Source organism: Nesoenas mayeri (assembly GCF_963082525.1).
Source record: "Nesoenas mayeri genome assembly, chromosome: 19".
NCBI classification, from domain to species: Eukaryota; Metazoa; Chordata; class Aves; order Columbiformes; family Columbidae; genus Nesoenas; species Nesoenas mayeri.
The window spans coordinates 8,864,862-8,879,283 of NC_137568.1; the positions used below are offsets into that span (position 1 = coordinate 8,864,862).

General features: G+C 48.6%; 1 protein-coding gene across 3 annotated transcripts in view; it reads left to right on the plus strand.

Moving 5' to 3' along the window:
• Window positions 1–14,422, plus strand: part of GAS7 (growth arrest specific 7) — a gene marked incomplete at both ends in the record, with an annotated part of 85,650 nt that overhangs the window by 44,790 nt on the left and 26,438 nt on the right. The window contains 3 exons of one of the 3 annotated variants that reach the window (XM_080356514.1): window positions 3,236–3,319; window positions 5,174–5,259; window positions 8,295–8,348. In XM_080356514.1, the coding sequence (XP_080212640.1) occupies window positions 3,236–3,319; window positions 5,174–5,259; window positions 8,295–8,348 (224 nt within the window). The remainder of the gene's footprint in view (window positions 1–3,235; window positions 3,320–5,173; window positions 5,260–8,294; window positions 8,349–14,422) is intronic. The other 2 variants (XM_080356515.1, XM_080356516.1) reach the window with 2 other exon arrangements.

A 14,422-nucleotide genomic window follows, 5' to 3' on the forward strand; every position in this document is an offset into this window, starting at 1 on the left:
AGGAAATGTTTAACTACATCTGTGAAAATCCTCTTTGGTTCTGTTGGCTTATATAGGTTGGGTCTTGTATCTGTTTTCCCGCTCACTACATCATTTCAGGTTGAACAAGTGGCTTTCTACTGCCTTGCTGTGCAGGCAATAATTTCCAGATATGTCCCAAGGCTGCAGGACTTCTTTCTGTTCACAGACCTCCTTCAGAGTCCAGAGAGTGACAAGGAAACTACTGATTATTCCCTCTCCTGATTAGCTAAGTAAAGTAATTAACATGTGGCGGATAAGGGAGGGCAGAACTTGCTGGTGTTGTCTGCCAGTGCTAAATTACACTTCCACATCACGAGGGGTTTTAGCTTGACCCCAACATCCTCTCTGGAAAATTGGGCGCGATATAAAGTCTTGTCTAATATCGAATCCATTCCTAACAGCAGTGATCGTTGCTTTACCACAGGATTGCAAGCAGTCTTCATATTTTCCAAGCACCAGGATCAAAGCCTGCATTTGGTACTCCAAGATGAGACTGTCTTGGCCATATCAAACGGGTTGATATCTCTCACCAAGCCTTTTCTGTGGAAAAAAATCACCACCACCACCTGATCCCCATTCACTTCTAATTGTGAATAGGCTGCAGAGAAATTTGTAATATTACAGTATTCTCTTGGTAAATTTAGTTGCTTCCAGTAGATGACATGAGAGCAGTGCAGCTCTGATTGAGGTTAGTTCCCATCCCTGCTTGGGCTGCTGGAATAGTCTCTCTGTTACTCTCTGCACAGAAGTGGATTTTTTTTTCTCCTAACACTCAAAATAAATGGGGTTTAAAAAGTTCTTTTTCTTTTCTGTTTTTACTGCTAATGTCAAAAATAAGTTCTGACAAAAATATGTTACCCCACTGATTGTGCTTGGGCATTAGTGGACATCATGATGCCTCCACACAGATCTTCAAAAGCCATTCTTTAAAATGCTTGTCTTCAAGTCAACTCATATTACTCATTAATCAACAATTTACATTAGAAAAAAAAATCTACAAGAAATGAGGGCGGCATATTCTATTGTTTACCTTCACATTACAATAAGTGTAAATTAGAATCTGTCTTTATTTAACCATGCACTTGTGTATATTAAGCCGAGACAAACTGACTCATAAAAGACAACTCCTATCATTTGATTTTCCTTCTGTTTAGTTAAGACACATTCCAATTCTTCCTTATGGGCCTACCATGGAATTATTAACTTACTACCCAGTTCACAAAGAGCTGAGTAAGATTTAAATATTTCCCCATGATTCATCAAAGCTTCTAATCCACCAGGTTTTGCACTTGCAACGGAACAAAAGCTCCAAGTATTTTTCTTTGCAAGCAAAAGTGTGCAGTGGCCTGGGGAGAGAGGAGGAGCAGGGCATGGGTGTCAAGGACTTGGGCATCACAGATGGGGGAGATGGCACATTCCACATTGGGGATCCTTAATCCTGAGTCCTTTCCTGAAATAAGGAACCTAAGGCAACCCTCGAGGACATCTTTATGTGTAGATATGTGCATGAATATATGTATAAAGACAGATAAAATAGTACTCCCTTCTTTACCCAATAGGCCTTTTATGGTTCTTGAAGCATGTGAGCATCCTGTTGTTGCTCAAGTAAGGACTCACCCTGGACAGGAGCCCCATATGTGCCCTGGAGACCTGCTGACTGCCAACCTGAAACGGTGACACCTGAGGGCTCTCCCAGCCTCTCCTGCTCTGTTACCGCTTGACCACGTTCACCAGAACACTGAGAGAGATGCGGGATTTCAGGCTTTGGTGGGGTTACATGGCTGTTGGTTGGGATTTTGGGAATGACAGTTTCAAACGAAGTGGCCAAAGTAGTTTGACTTGATCACACTAACTTTTTTTCTCATTTGATATTGGCAGGTAGTCAGTGTTATTCATTGGTTTGGTTTGGTACCAATATGTTTATTCAAAAGGAACGGTGGCTTGGGCTTTCTAGCTAGGCTTCAGCAGAAGCTGCTGTTCTAACACCACTGTCTGCTGCTTGCACCTTTTACAAAATTTTGCAATTAAATCTGCTGTGTTTAGCATGTGGTCAAAAATAATTTTCCATTTACTGAGAAAGTGAACAGAATGGTTAAACTACAGAGGAAACTGAGAGGAGGAAAGCAGCAGCAGTCTTTTGAATATCAAAACTGATGTGACGTACATTTGCATATTCTAGTTGCTAAAGGACCTGGGTGGAAAAGAGGAAATTTGCCAGGAAAACAGTTTTTTGAAGGGAAAAAAAGTGCTGTGGTCTTTGTATATATCACTAAAACCACGTATCTGAGTCATTCCCAGCTGCCTTTCATGCGGAGAGCAGGGGCGAAGGCACCGCCTGCACTTGGTCCTTGTGCCCAGGGCAAGGGCCAGCACCGGCTGTGCTGTGGTTGCCGTGGCCGGGCAGGTCTCCATGTCCGTGGGGGGGACCCCGGGCTAGGCTGGGTTTAACTACACCTGGAAAGGTTGTCTGCACAGATGGCAGCAGCAGCTTACAGGCGGTGATCTGCGCTACAGCTGGATCCCTGTTTCCTGCCGAGCAGGGCCCTGGGGCAGAGCTGCGCTGGAAGAACCAGTGACGCAGCTCCCAGTCCGTCCTGTTCCCACCCGTCGGCCAAGGGAGCCGGGACTGAGGAAAGACAGCAGAAAGAGATGGGAGGAGGTGAGGAGTTCAGGGAGGTGCAGGCACTATCCTCACAAGGTGAGAACCTGGTCCAGAGAACACTGAGGAAACCCTTATGAGGAAAGGCTGAGGCAGCTGGGTCTCTTTAGCCTGGAGAAGACAAGACTGAGGGGTGACTCATTCATGTTTACAGATATATAAAGGGTGAGCGTCAGGAGGATGGAGCCAGGCTCTTCTCAGTGACAACCAATGGTAGGACAAGGGGCAATGGATCCAAATTGGAACACAGGAGGTTCCACTTAAATTTGAGAAGAAACTTGTTCCCGATGAGGGTGTCAGAGCCTGGCCCAGGCTGCCCAGGGAGGCTGTGAAGTCTCCTTCTGTGCAGACATTCCAACCCGCCTGGACACCTTCCTGTGTAACCTCATCTGGGTGTTCCTGCTCCATGGGGGGATTGCACTGGATGAGCTTTCCAGGTCCCTTCCAACCCCCGACATTCTGGGATTCTGTGACCCATTTGTACATGTGTAATAGCTGTAACTGGTGTGTGTGCAACGTCTCCATCACCCTTACATTGATGTTTTCTTTCAACAGAAACGACCTGGGAACGGCCAAGCAGCGTGCCTGGGACTCCAAAGACCCCTGTGTCGCAGAGTTCTGCAGGTACTGTTTGGTGCTGTGCCTGACCACTGCACTGGGTGAATCTGCTTCCCTACCACTCAGCAAAGGAAAATGCTGTGATTACGCAGGATGTATACTTAATGTACACAATCATGTGAGTGTAGCAATGGTGGGGCTTTCCCTTCTGATACGCCTTCTTTCCTTTTGTTTCAGAAACAGCAGCATAACTGTACTGAAAAGCTTTAAGTACTGCAGAAAGACAAAGCAAAGCAAAAATTACTCTAGAATAAAAAGTGCTCAATGTAAAGGCTGTTGCTGCCAGCTGACTGTAAATAATGCAGCCTAGAGGATGTTGTTTTGTGGAATTTTTTCAAACTGATGCCCCTCATAATCAGCAGAGCTGAGTGGGAAGTATGCTTGAAGCTTGTGCATTTTGTTGTGACCGAAGGATTTGTAATGTAGTTGTGTATCTTGTTTTAACCCTACTTTGAGCATGATACTCTGCTCAGTGTATTCCAAAAATAAAGCAACCTACAGCTCTATAGATGAACCGTAAGCATCTCACAAGGCTTGCTTTCTTGACACGAAAAGTTATCTCCATTTAAGCAGTGCTTTTTACATAGGTAGTGCCCGCCAAGCTGCTCTATCACTCCCCCTCCTCAGCTGGACAATGAAAGGCTCATGGGTCAAGATGAGGACAGGGAGATCACTCAGCAGTTACTGTTATGGGCAAACCAGACTGAACTCAGGAAAATTAATTTAATTTATTACCAATCAAATCGGAGCAGGATAATGAGAAATAAAACCAAATGTTAAAACACCTTCTCCTCACCTCGCCCTTCTTCCTGGGCTCAACTTCACTCTCAGTTTTCTCTGCCTCCCACTCTGAGTGGTGCAGGGGGAAAAGGAATGGGGGTTGTGGTCAGTTCATCATGTGTTGTTTCTGCCACTCCTTCCTCCTCAGAGGAAGAACTCCTCACACCTCACCCTGCTCCAGCGTGGGTCCCTTCCACAGGGCGCAGTCCTTCAGGAATGGGCTGCTCCAGCCTGTGTCCCTAGGAGGTCACAAGTCCTGCCAGCAAACCTGCTCCAGCATGGGCTCCTCTCTCCATGGGGCCATGGGTCCTGCCGGGAGCCTGCACAGGCTGTCCACAGGGGCACAGCCTCCTTTGGGCACCCACCTGCTCCCCCATGGACCTCCATGGGCTGTAGGTGGATCTCTGCTCCCCATGGACCTCCATGGGCTGCAGGTGGATCTCCTCTCCCCCATGGACCTCCACGGGCTGCAGGTGGATCTCTGCTCCCGCATGGACCTCCACGGGCTGCACGGGACAGCTGGCCTCACCATGGTCTGCACCACGGGCTGCACCTGTGTCTGCAGCACCTCCTCCCCTCCTTCTTCACTGACCTTGGTGTCTGCAGGGCTGTTTCTCTCACATATTCTCACTCCTCTTTTCTGACTGTTCTGGACATTTTTTTCCCCCTTCTTAAATATGTTATCACAGAGATGTGACCACCATTGCTGATAGGTTCGGCCTTGGCCAGCGGTGGGTCTGTCTTGGAGCACATCATTTTACCAAACAGTGCTATAGGAACTGTTTTGAGTTTGGGGGTCTCTTTATCTTGGCTCTTTCCTGTCATAACTCCTGATCAGGGCCTGCTGCAGGATCCTGAGGATGGAGTGGGCCCGTGGCTGAGCTGTAGAGTCCAGTTCTGAGGTCTCACACATCACATTTCCAGCCTGTTGAGAGGGGGAGCAGCATCTTAGATTCTTAGGCCAGAGGCGCAGAACTCAGAAAAGGCATTGTGATTTATATCTGTATAATCAATTCTGTGATTAGGTTTTTAAATGTGCAATTATTCATTTGCTACCAGCAGCAAGCCTGCTAACTGTCCCGTCTGTCCTTACAGTGAATGGCTACCACGTCTCTGGGACCCCGGTACACCAGCTCGACTCGGGTCACATGAGCCTCCGAAAATCCAGCGGGGGTCCCCAGGTAAGTTTTAGGGGAGAAGCCAAACAGTGGTATCCAAGAATAAATGGGTCTGCTGTTCAGTAGTTCAGGAATCTGCCCAGAGCAGGAAGTCAAGAAGCTTTTTCTTTTAGAAACTGTCCTATCAGACAGATTTGTTGCATCTAGAATAGTTAGTCTTTGTGTCCGACTGGTAAAACAGTACAAAATACCAAGATGCTTCGGATTTTTTTGCCCTATCACTCCTTTATGAAAAATCCACCAAGCCACTTCAGTCACTATTAACAACCCTACAAATTTTCTTCCAGCACAGTCCTCTCTCTAGACTTGCACATCTGCCCATGTCTGTATCTCATTGTATTTTCTTGCAGCTCCAGCTTTCCCTCCCAAAGACAGTATTCACAAAGAATTTGTCAGCAGCTTCTTTTTCTCAATTACTTCATCCATTCCGGCATGTCCTCTTACAGGCGCTCCTCTGTGCCTTGCATAGCCTGTGCCTCACCCATCTCATTGCTCTGGGCTAGCGTTCAAGACACTGACCAGTGGACAGCCAGTCTCCCCTGCCTGTTTGTCCAAATTTTCAATAAATACTCCTGCATTTTTTATTGCACCACTTCATGTCCCTGGGAGAGTCTTCCCTGCAGGTCTGCAGATGGAGCGCAGGGCCTTCTTCCAGCTCCTCCCATGGAGCTCTGCACTCCCTGCCAAAACAGCAACAGCTCAATGAAGAGCTGGTGGGTTGCACTCCTGTTGGGTTGTGCTTCCCTGCCTGCTGGCATTTTTCCCCCGATGATACCGAACCTGAGTTCTCTGTTTCACTTCTATATTAACTGGTAGGTTCTTCTGCAGTGCAACTCCTTAAATATTCTCAGTGAAATGCATGTTTGGTCTGGGTGCTGCTACCATGCTGACCTGGGTTGTCTGTTGCTCTCAGCATCCCCCTGATATTCCCTATTTCTTGCTCTAAATTTTGTGTTGTTTGCCAACTGTCCCTCTTTGCTTCAACCCACTTTCTCGCCCACCGCCTCCTAGGTCGTGGCCTTCAGCCTTGCCGCCATGTGTGCTGTTTCAGCTAAGTCAGCGCTTCTGGTTTTGCTTCCCCACCAGTTGATTCATGGCATCTCCCATGACACAGTCCAGCACTATGGACTCTCTGGTCCTTTCACATCAAACATCTTGCACATTACTGCCCATGCTGCTTCTTCTCTGAGCAGTTTGCACAGGCTGGAGGCAGAGCATGTGGGCACCTAAACTAGGTCAAAAGCATTTTAGAAACCAATGTAGTGCATTTACCAGACACCCTGTCCACACATCTGCTGTGACTCCCTCAGAGAACCAAAATAAACTTGCAGGCTGTGACCAATTTTCTTTTAAAAACTATGTTAATCCTTGTGCAAAAAATTCCATTTCTCAGGGTATCTGAATCACAATGTTTTTGCAGTTGGCTTGGTGCACAAGTCAGATTAACTGACTCCCCTGTAACTTCCTTTGTAGCAACATTTGCCACCTTCCATTTTAATGTGCTGAGTCTGACTCAAGTTTATAGCCACCTTTTTGGTCAAATTCACAAGAGACACACAGGGAGTCCATTGCCATGCACTGGTTTGCTCAGTTGACTCAACCATCAGACTGACAAAAATCCCTTTCATTGCTTTTCTCATTCACTTCAACAGCCTTCATGATACTTTCTTTCCATTGCTTCTTTATTACAGGTTTTTCCAAATTGAAGCCCTGGCTTCATTCCTGCTTTGAACCTATAACTAGCTGCTGGTGCCATTAATTCTAAGAGCAGGTTGTGTCCATGCCAGCTTGGGAGCCTGCTTTCCCTGGGAGCTGTGACTCCTTTTGCAGGAGACTCCTTAGTAGAGCAAACATCTGACCATAAACTGTTGGTTGCAAGAAGCTGTTCTCTACACCCTCAAACTCTCATACACTTTGGCCAGTCTTTATCCTACTTGCCTGTCTTGGGTCCTCCCCAACAGCTTTGCCTTGACTGCCTCCTTGTCTGTTCTTGGCACAGGCTGTCTCCTGCTGCAGAGCAGCTTCCACACATTCTCCTGGATGCTTTCTTAGACCTGGGTAGCAGCCATCATGCAAACAAACACTGGCAAGATCCCTCAGGCAAGCTCAGCCACATTTCTTGGAAACAGGTCAAGGGGGAAAAAGCCACAACTGAGAACAACGCAGAGCTGTGCTGTGCTGGGCTCAGGGCCAGGCCTTGTTTACAGCTTCCTAGAGAGCAGCTAAATGCTGCCCGTCCAGGTTGTCACAGCCGCCGCAAAGGCAGCAGCAGCGCAGCCCGCACGCGTTCGGCTCCGGGCACGGCGCTGCTGATGTGAATTGAGCTGGAAGTCGGGCTGTAGCCCAAAGGCAGCGGCTGTTCCGGGGCGCTGCACGACCAAGGGTCCGCTCCCCCCGGCCCCGGTGTCGGGGCAGGGGGATCAGCGCTGGGGTCTACGGCAAAACCCAGCGCCTGCTGCCCGGAGCGGACTCGCACGCTGCGAGCGGCTCCCGCTGCCCCCGAGTCGGCAGCTCGGCCGGGCCGGGACCGCACTGCCCCGGCGGGCGCGGCTCGGTCCCGGCGGCGCGGCTCGGTCCCGGCGGCGCGGCTCGGTCCCGGCTGCAGCCCGCGGCGGGGTCGAGAGGCGGAGCACGGGGCCGGTGCACCCCCGAGGGCCAGCCCGCCTGGGAGCGGGCTCGGCCGCCCGGCTCGGCCCGGCCCTGCCCGCCATTGGCCGCTCGGGCGGGCGGCGGCGAGGGGAGGCGGCCTTCAGCTCCCCCCGCCCCGCGCCCAGCCGAGCAGCGCCGAGCGGAGCTGAGTTGAGCACGGCTGAGGTGTGCTGAGCCGTGCCGAGCTCAGCCGAGCCGCGCCTTACCGTACCGTACGGAGCTGAGCCCAGCTGAGCTGAGCTGAGCCGAGCCGGGCTCTGCCGAGCCGAGCCGAGCGGTGCCAGGCTCAGCCCAGCCGAGCCGCACAGCCGGGCCATGGGGTCCGCGTAGCGCCCGCCATGCTGTGCTCCGAGAGCGGCCGTGACGCTGCGCCCCGCTTGTCTCCACAGGCCCCGGGGTCCCCGGCGGCGCCGCGGCGGCAGAGCAAGGAGAGCAGCCTGACGGTGAGTGCGGGGCCGGGGGAGGCGGGCGGGCAGGGTGATTTCGGTGTTTAAACACTAATAAGTCGGGGGCCCAGGTGGGCTTTGGGATCTCCGCCCTGGGCAGAATTCCAGTAGCGTTTCCTTTTTGATTCTGGTGGTTCTGGGATGAGAGGGGGGTAAGAACAGAGCGAGGAAGGGGAACACGCGTGCTCCAGAGGTGCCGGCTGTGGGCCAGGCGTCCTGATAAAACTTCACCTGGTGACCGTCCCCCTGCCCCAGCAGCCGAGAAGCACTGAAAGGTGAGCACGGAGGAGATTGGTCATTGCCTTGATAGGGCAGCATCTTCATTTTTCTGTGCCAGAGTGTATGAGTGAAGATTTCTGTTGAGAAGTATAGGCAAAGATTTTAGGTTTCACTATGAAGTTAATCTCACATATAGCTGACTCAAGATGTTCTCAGTATCATGTTTACAGATATTAATATCTTTTGTATGCCTGGTGACCTCATTGGAACACAATTTGCACTTCTGGAGTGCTCAGTGCAGGACAGATGTTTAGAAACAGGAAGGAAATTAAAATAGATTGATGACAGTAACTGGAAATAGAAAGGTTTATTTAAAAGGAAATAATAAAGAAGATGAATGAGCAGATGAATGAATTGCAGTGGTAAGGGAGGGGCGATAAACATGCTTACAGCTGCAAGCATTGGCAGAGTGTAAAATCCACGAGAACAAAAGGAATAATTTAATGTTACATATCATTGTTGACTGTTACTATGAGGAGGAGGTTGTTGTCTACGTGTTCTCATGCAGCCTGTTGATTTAGCCATCATTAGGCGTGATTCCCCGGGTTTCTGGTGACAGGGACAGGGGTTCGAAAGGAGCACGTACAGGTGTCGCTGACTGCAGTGCAAGTCGGTCATTGCCATGTAGGTACGGGTTTGTGTTTTTAGGGGAAAAAAAATCAACCGTTTATTTAGTTATCCAAATCAGTCATTAAGAAGGAAAAACCTATTTTTACCATTAATTAGTGTCTTGAGAGGGTGGTATGTTATGGAGTAAGTTGATTTGGGCAGATTCGCAAATGTCCTGCGGAATCTGCAGGACCGCAGGGGCTGGAAACGTGTCTGAGCCACCTACTGCAGCTCCCGCTGCCCAGGTCGGGGTGGGCTGGAGCAAACCCAGGGCTGAACGTGCTGTCCAGAGGCACCAGCGGGCTCCCCTGCATGGGTACAGGTGCAGCACAAGAGTGACAGTGCTTATGTTCTGAAATATTCACTGAGGGTGGGTGTTAGTGTCATATTTGCTGACCCATGTGGCATCTGGTAGCATCTGCAAAGCAAGAAAGTGTTGTATTATGTCAGGGTCACCAGGTGTGTGTCTCTCCAGCAGAAGTCCAAAGCTTTCAAGTACAACACATCAGACACACAAAAACAAGCTAATTTTAACAGCTGTTTGCTCCAAGCCATTGCCTACATCAAGGAAGCATTGTGAACACCAGCATTCTCATAGGTAGTGTAAACTGTAAAGCAGTGTACTTTTTCCCACTGTCTCCTAGGAGGTTATATTTGTTGAGTGTCACTCAAGCTGACGTTGGGATGTTCTGGTTAAGAGAGCTGCAGGGCACATCCTTAGCTTGCTGTCAGATGGTTTTTCTCGGTCTGTAGCAGTGCTCAGGCAGAATCCCTTCTTGCAGAGTGGAATTCTGTGATTAACTTTGGAGCTCTCAGTCCAGCAACCCCCCCCCCAAACTGAAATCCTGTGATGCACAAACTGCAGACATCAGCTGGTGTCCAGCCTGTTCCCACTGTCACTGTTTCACCGCTTTCAGCAGAGGGCCAGCAGTTCGATCCCTTCTTCTTAGGAATCCATCTGCCTCTTCTACATCCAAGTAGCCATTTGGGAGCACAACTTTTGGAAATCCTGAAGGCAGGTGGGAGCTGGAGTATTTCTGCTCTATACGCACCCAACAAGAAGAAGAGCATACTGTTTTCTCTTTGGTAAATGAATGTTACCACACTGTGTTGTTTGTTTTCTTTGGAAGGGAAGCCCCTGCTGGGTTATATCAGAGGCTGTTATGAAACTGCTGCTTGCACAAATTATTGATGCTCACTTAGGAAGCAGCGGTGCAGGTCTGCGGTCTGTTGATTTTGCGGTGAGTTGCAAGGTGCACTCGTTAGTCTGAGGCTGGATGGTTTGCTGATTCCTCCCTCTGAAAGGGAGTTACCTGTGGAAGCTGAAACTCCTGGGCCACAGGTGATGGAGAGTTAAATGGAGAAGGCACAGGGGGACATTGGCTCAGGGACAAAGCTCCGTCTGATGATACGGTATTTTTGAGTGTGGGTTTCTTTCTGAAGAATGATCTAGTGCTTTGTCAAGATACTGCATGACCTGGAAAATGCTGGTGTTTTGTATGGCTTATGTTGGACACATGAACAGACATGTGCTGCAGATGGGAAGAGGGGCAGCCTACATGCAGTAACTTGGGGTTTTCTGGTGCTGTGCCCCTTGCCTGACACAATGTGATGAACGCAGCGTGAGGCTGCACGTTCAGTACCCTTGTCCCTTCTGCCCCGGGCATGGCAGGAACTCAGAAACCCCGGCTGTGACAGGCACTGTCCCAGTCATCTCTGGACCGAATAAAGAGGGCTCTGAAACACTTTCGACAGAATCTTCCCTTTGAAATAGACAGTGTATCAATCGGTTGTTTTAACTTTGAGGCCTTCAGTTGTCTGTTCTCCCCTTATGTGGTACTGTAGCTGTGGGATCACCCTGCCACCGCTAAATCCACATGCAAACTCATGATGTTGAAGCTACCTAGACACAGCCTGGCTGTTCCTGGCCTTCCCTGTCTGGGCAGAGTTCATACTGCCCATGCCTTAGTCTGTGCATAAGCTCTTCTGGGATCTCCTCCGGCCTTTGCGTTTGACTCTTTTGCCCAAATGATCCCATTTGGCAGGTGAACTCATTACATCTAGTGGCGTTGGCCATTGTACTTTTTGGCTCCCAGCTGAAACTGTAAAGTAGATATTGAAGTTGGGCAATCTGGCACAGCTGTGCTGTGTTTGAAGTGCTGGGAATGTGCAGAAATCAGGAAAAATAATCCGCATTTTTAAGTTGAAGAAATGAGCAAGAATTTTGCCCTGCTTCGGTCGCTTTAGCACAGCACAGTAAGCTCACCCACTGTCCGCTCATTTATTTATATAGTGTCTTATGTAATAAACATGTAGTTATCTAAGCCTTGATCAAATTATTCTTGTTTTATTCATGTTGCTTGGCAATGTCCCAGTTACTGGTAAGTGCTGGTAGCAACTTCAAAGCCTCCTGAGGACTTTGAAATCCATGAAATGAATGTTCGTGTCCAACCCAACACAGTTTCTTACTCTGGTGCACACTGCCCCTGTGCAAATCCTGTGTACTCACCTGCTTCCCTGCGACTTTGCTGCTTCTTTACCCTCAGACACAGGCAAGAGTCACCGGCAATGTAAACAGCTCATTTTGCCATCGCTGCCAATGTAATCATATGAAATATGAGCTGTAATATTTAGCTGCTAAGAGTATAATTGCTTTTGCTTGTGATCAGTGTACAGGCAAAAGTGTTTTAATCTATTTATTGCGTTTGGTCCACAAAAGGCTTGTTGAAAGAAATACCTCAACGTGTGGTGCTTGTCTGGTTTCCTTCTCCCCCCCGCGGGGCTTTGTTGTCAGCGTGTTTTCCACAGCGTGTCTGGCTCTGTCCCTTCCTCCCGGCTCTGCGATCCTGTGGTTTTGATGCCACTCGTGTCCGGTGGCAGCTGGAAGCACAGGCACGTTAGCTCAGCCGATGCTTGCAGTCCGGCTTGCTGCTGTCTTGTCATTAATTTTGCTTCGTTGCAAGCTGACAACAGCCAGTTTTTATTAGCGAAGAAGCTGGGTGAGGACTAGTGAGGCTGATTATCACCTTGGCTGTCCCAGGAGAGCCTGTGAAAACGTCATGCAGGTCATAACGCCTTGTTTCCCCTTCAAGTTGTGTGACTCCTGAGATAAGTGTTTTAATTGGTTTTATTTCTTACTGGCGCTTAGAGCTGTAAAGATCAGCTCCCACACGCTCTCGTTCAGGCCTGGGTGGCTCGTCAGCATTGTGGAAAGAGATTAGCTCTGGTCTTACCATGTTGTTTGAATGTGGATCTTGCCCAGAGCGGCTGTCGGGGATGCAGTTGGTGGGAGCAGAGGTCCCAGGCCAAGGGAGGGGGTGTCACTGCCCCAGGGCGGACAGAGCCATTTAATGCTGTTAAACATCACTGAACCACAGAGTGTCAGGGATTGGAAGGCACCTCAAAAGCTCATCCAGTCCAATCCCCCCGCCGGAGCAGGATCACCTAAGAGTTGAAAATCTAATTATGGAAGGTTTATACCACATTTTACCGTCTGCTCTTCTAAGTAAGAGTTATAATTAGCGTACACTGCTTTACACTGCTTAGTATTTTAAGGCCACTACCTTAATCTGGAAGCATGACTTCTACAGAAGAGCACACAGCTGGATTGACATTACACCACACTATTTATTTAAGAGGTTTTTTTCTTTATTTGACTTCTTGAGGAGTATGCTTAATCTCTAAAGGCAGATAATGTCCTCAAGCATGCACAGAACAGCTTCATCTCAATATCACTATAGTCCGTCCATAAATAATTCCAGTATCAAAACTAGCGTGGTCAGCAGGTCAAGAGCAGTGATCCTTCCCCTGTGCTCTGCACTGGGGAGGCCACACCTGGAGTATTGTGTTCAGTTCTGGGCCACTCAGGTCAGGAAAGAGATTGAAGTGCTGGAGCGGGTCCAGAGAAGAGCAACATGACTGGTGAAGGCACTTGAACACAAGCCCTATGGGGAGAGGCTGAGGGAGCTGGGCTTGTTCAGTCTGGAGAAGAGGAGGCTTAGAGGTGAGCTCAGCACTCTCTAGAACTACCTGCAGGGCAATTCTAGCCAGGTGGGGATTGGTCTCTTCTCCCAGGCATCAGCAATAGGACAAGGGGCCATGGGCTTCAACTCTGCCAGGGGAAATTGAGGCTGGAGATTAGAAAGCAATTCTGTGCAGAGAGAGTGGTCAGGCATTGGAATGGCTGCCCAGGGAGGTGCTGGACTCACCGGCCCTGGAGGTTTTTCAACTGAGATTGCACATGCACTTAGTGCCATGATCTAGTCAATGGACTGGAGTTGGACCAAGGGTTGGACTTGATGATCTCTGAGGTCTTTTCCAAACCAGTTGATTCTGTGATTCTGTCATTAACAAAAACAACAACAAACTAACCCCTACCCCCCCAACCAGGAAACAACTCACTGAACAATGCCACAGCCCCCCAGCCCTGCAACGCTCTTTCCCATTTGAAGTTTTCTTTGCCCGGTTACCATTGCGATATGCTTTGGCTCTCTTTGCCATCAGTCACAAAGCTCATCGATGGGACTATGCTGGTAAACCAGAGAGCTTTTTTTCCAGCTATCTTTGATTTTAGAAACTGGAAAAGGAGAATTTCAGGGGTGGATGACACGGGGAGTGAGATACGGCCATGTCCTGCTCAGTGCCAGCCCCGTGTTCCCTCCCTGCTGGGAAACCATGAAAGGTTGTAGGAATGTTCAGAAATACAGATCTGAGAGCTCCTGGTTAAATATTAGAAATCTGTGATGATGGAAGGAAAGAACCATAGGATTTCCTCCACAGCCATTTTTAGGAATACTTCTAGAGTTTTGAAAGTTTTCATGCCCCCTCTGGGACTTTGTGTAGAAAACTGTAAGTTCTGTTTACCACACAAATAATCTTTTTTTATTTTTTCCTTTTTTCTTATTTTTCTTTTTCTTTTTACATTTTTCTTTTTTTTTTTAAGACTGAAAAAACTTCTACATTTTATTTCTTGAATTCCAACACCCATTTCCTTTTAAATGTGATATGAGACCCAAATGGCCTCACGATGTTTTTCTAGGCAATTCAGCATAATTTCTAGACAATTAAATATAAGCTTCTGGGAAGTGAAGGGTGTTTGATTTATTCATAAAGCTTAGAGTCTGATGATAGTCTCCGAGAAGCAGATGAATTAGCTTTATTCTCATGGCGGTTGGTGTGTGTCA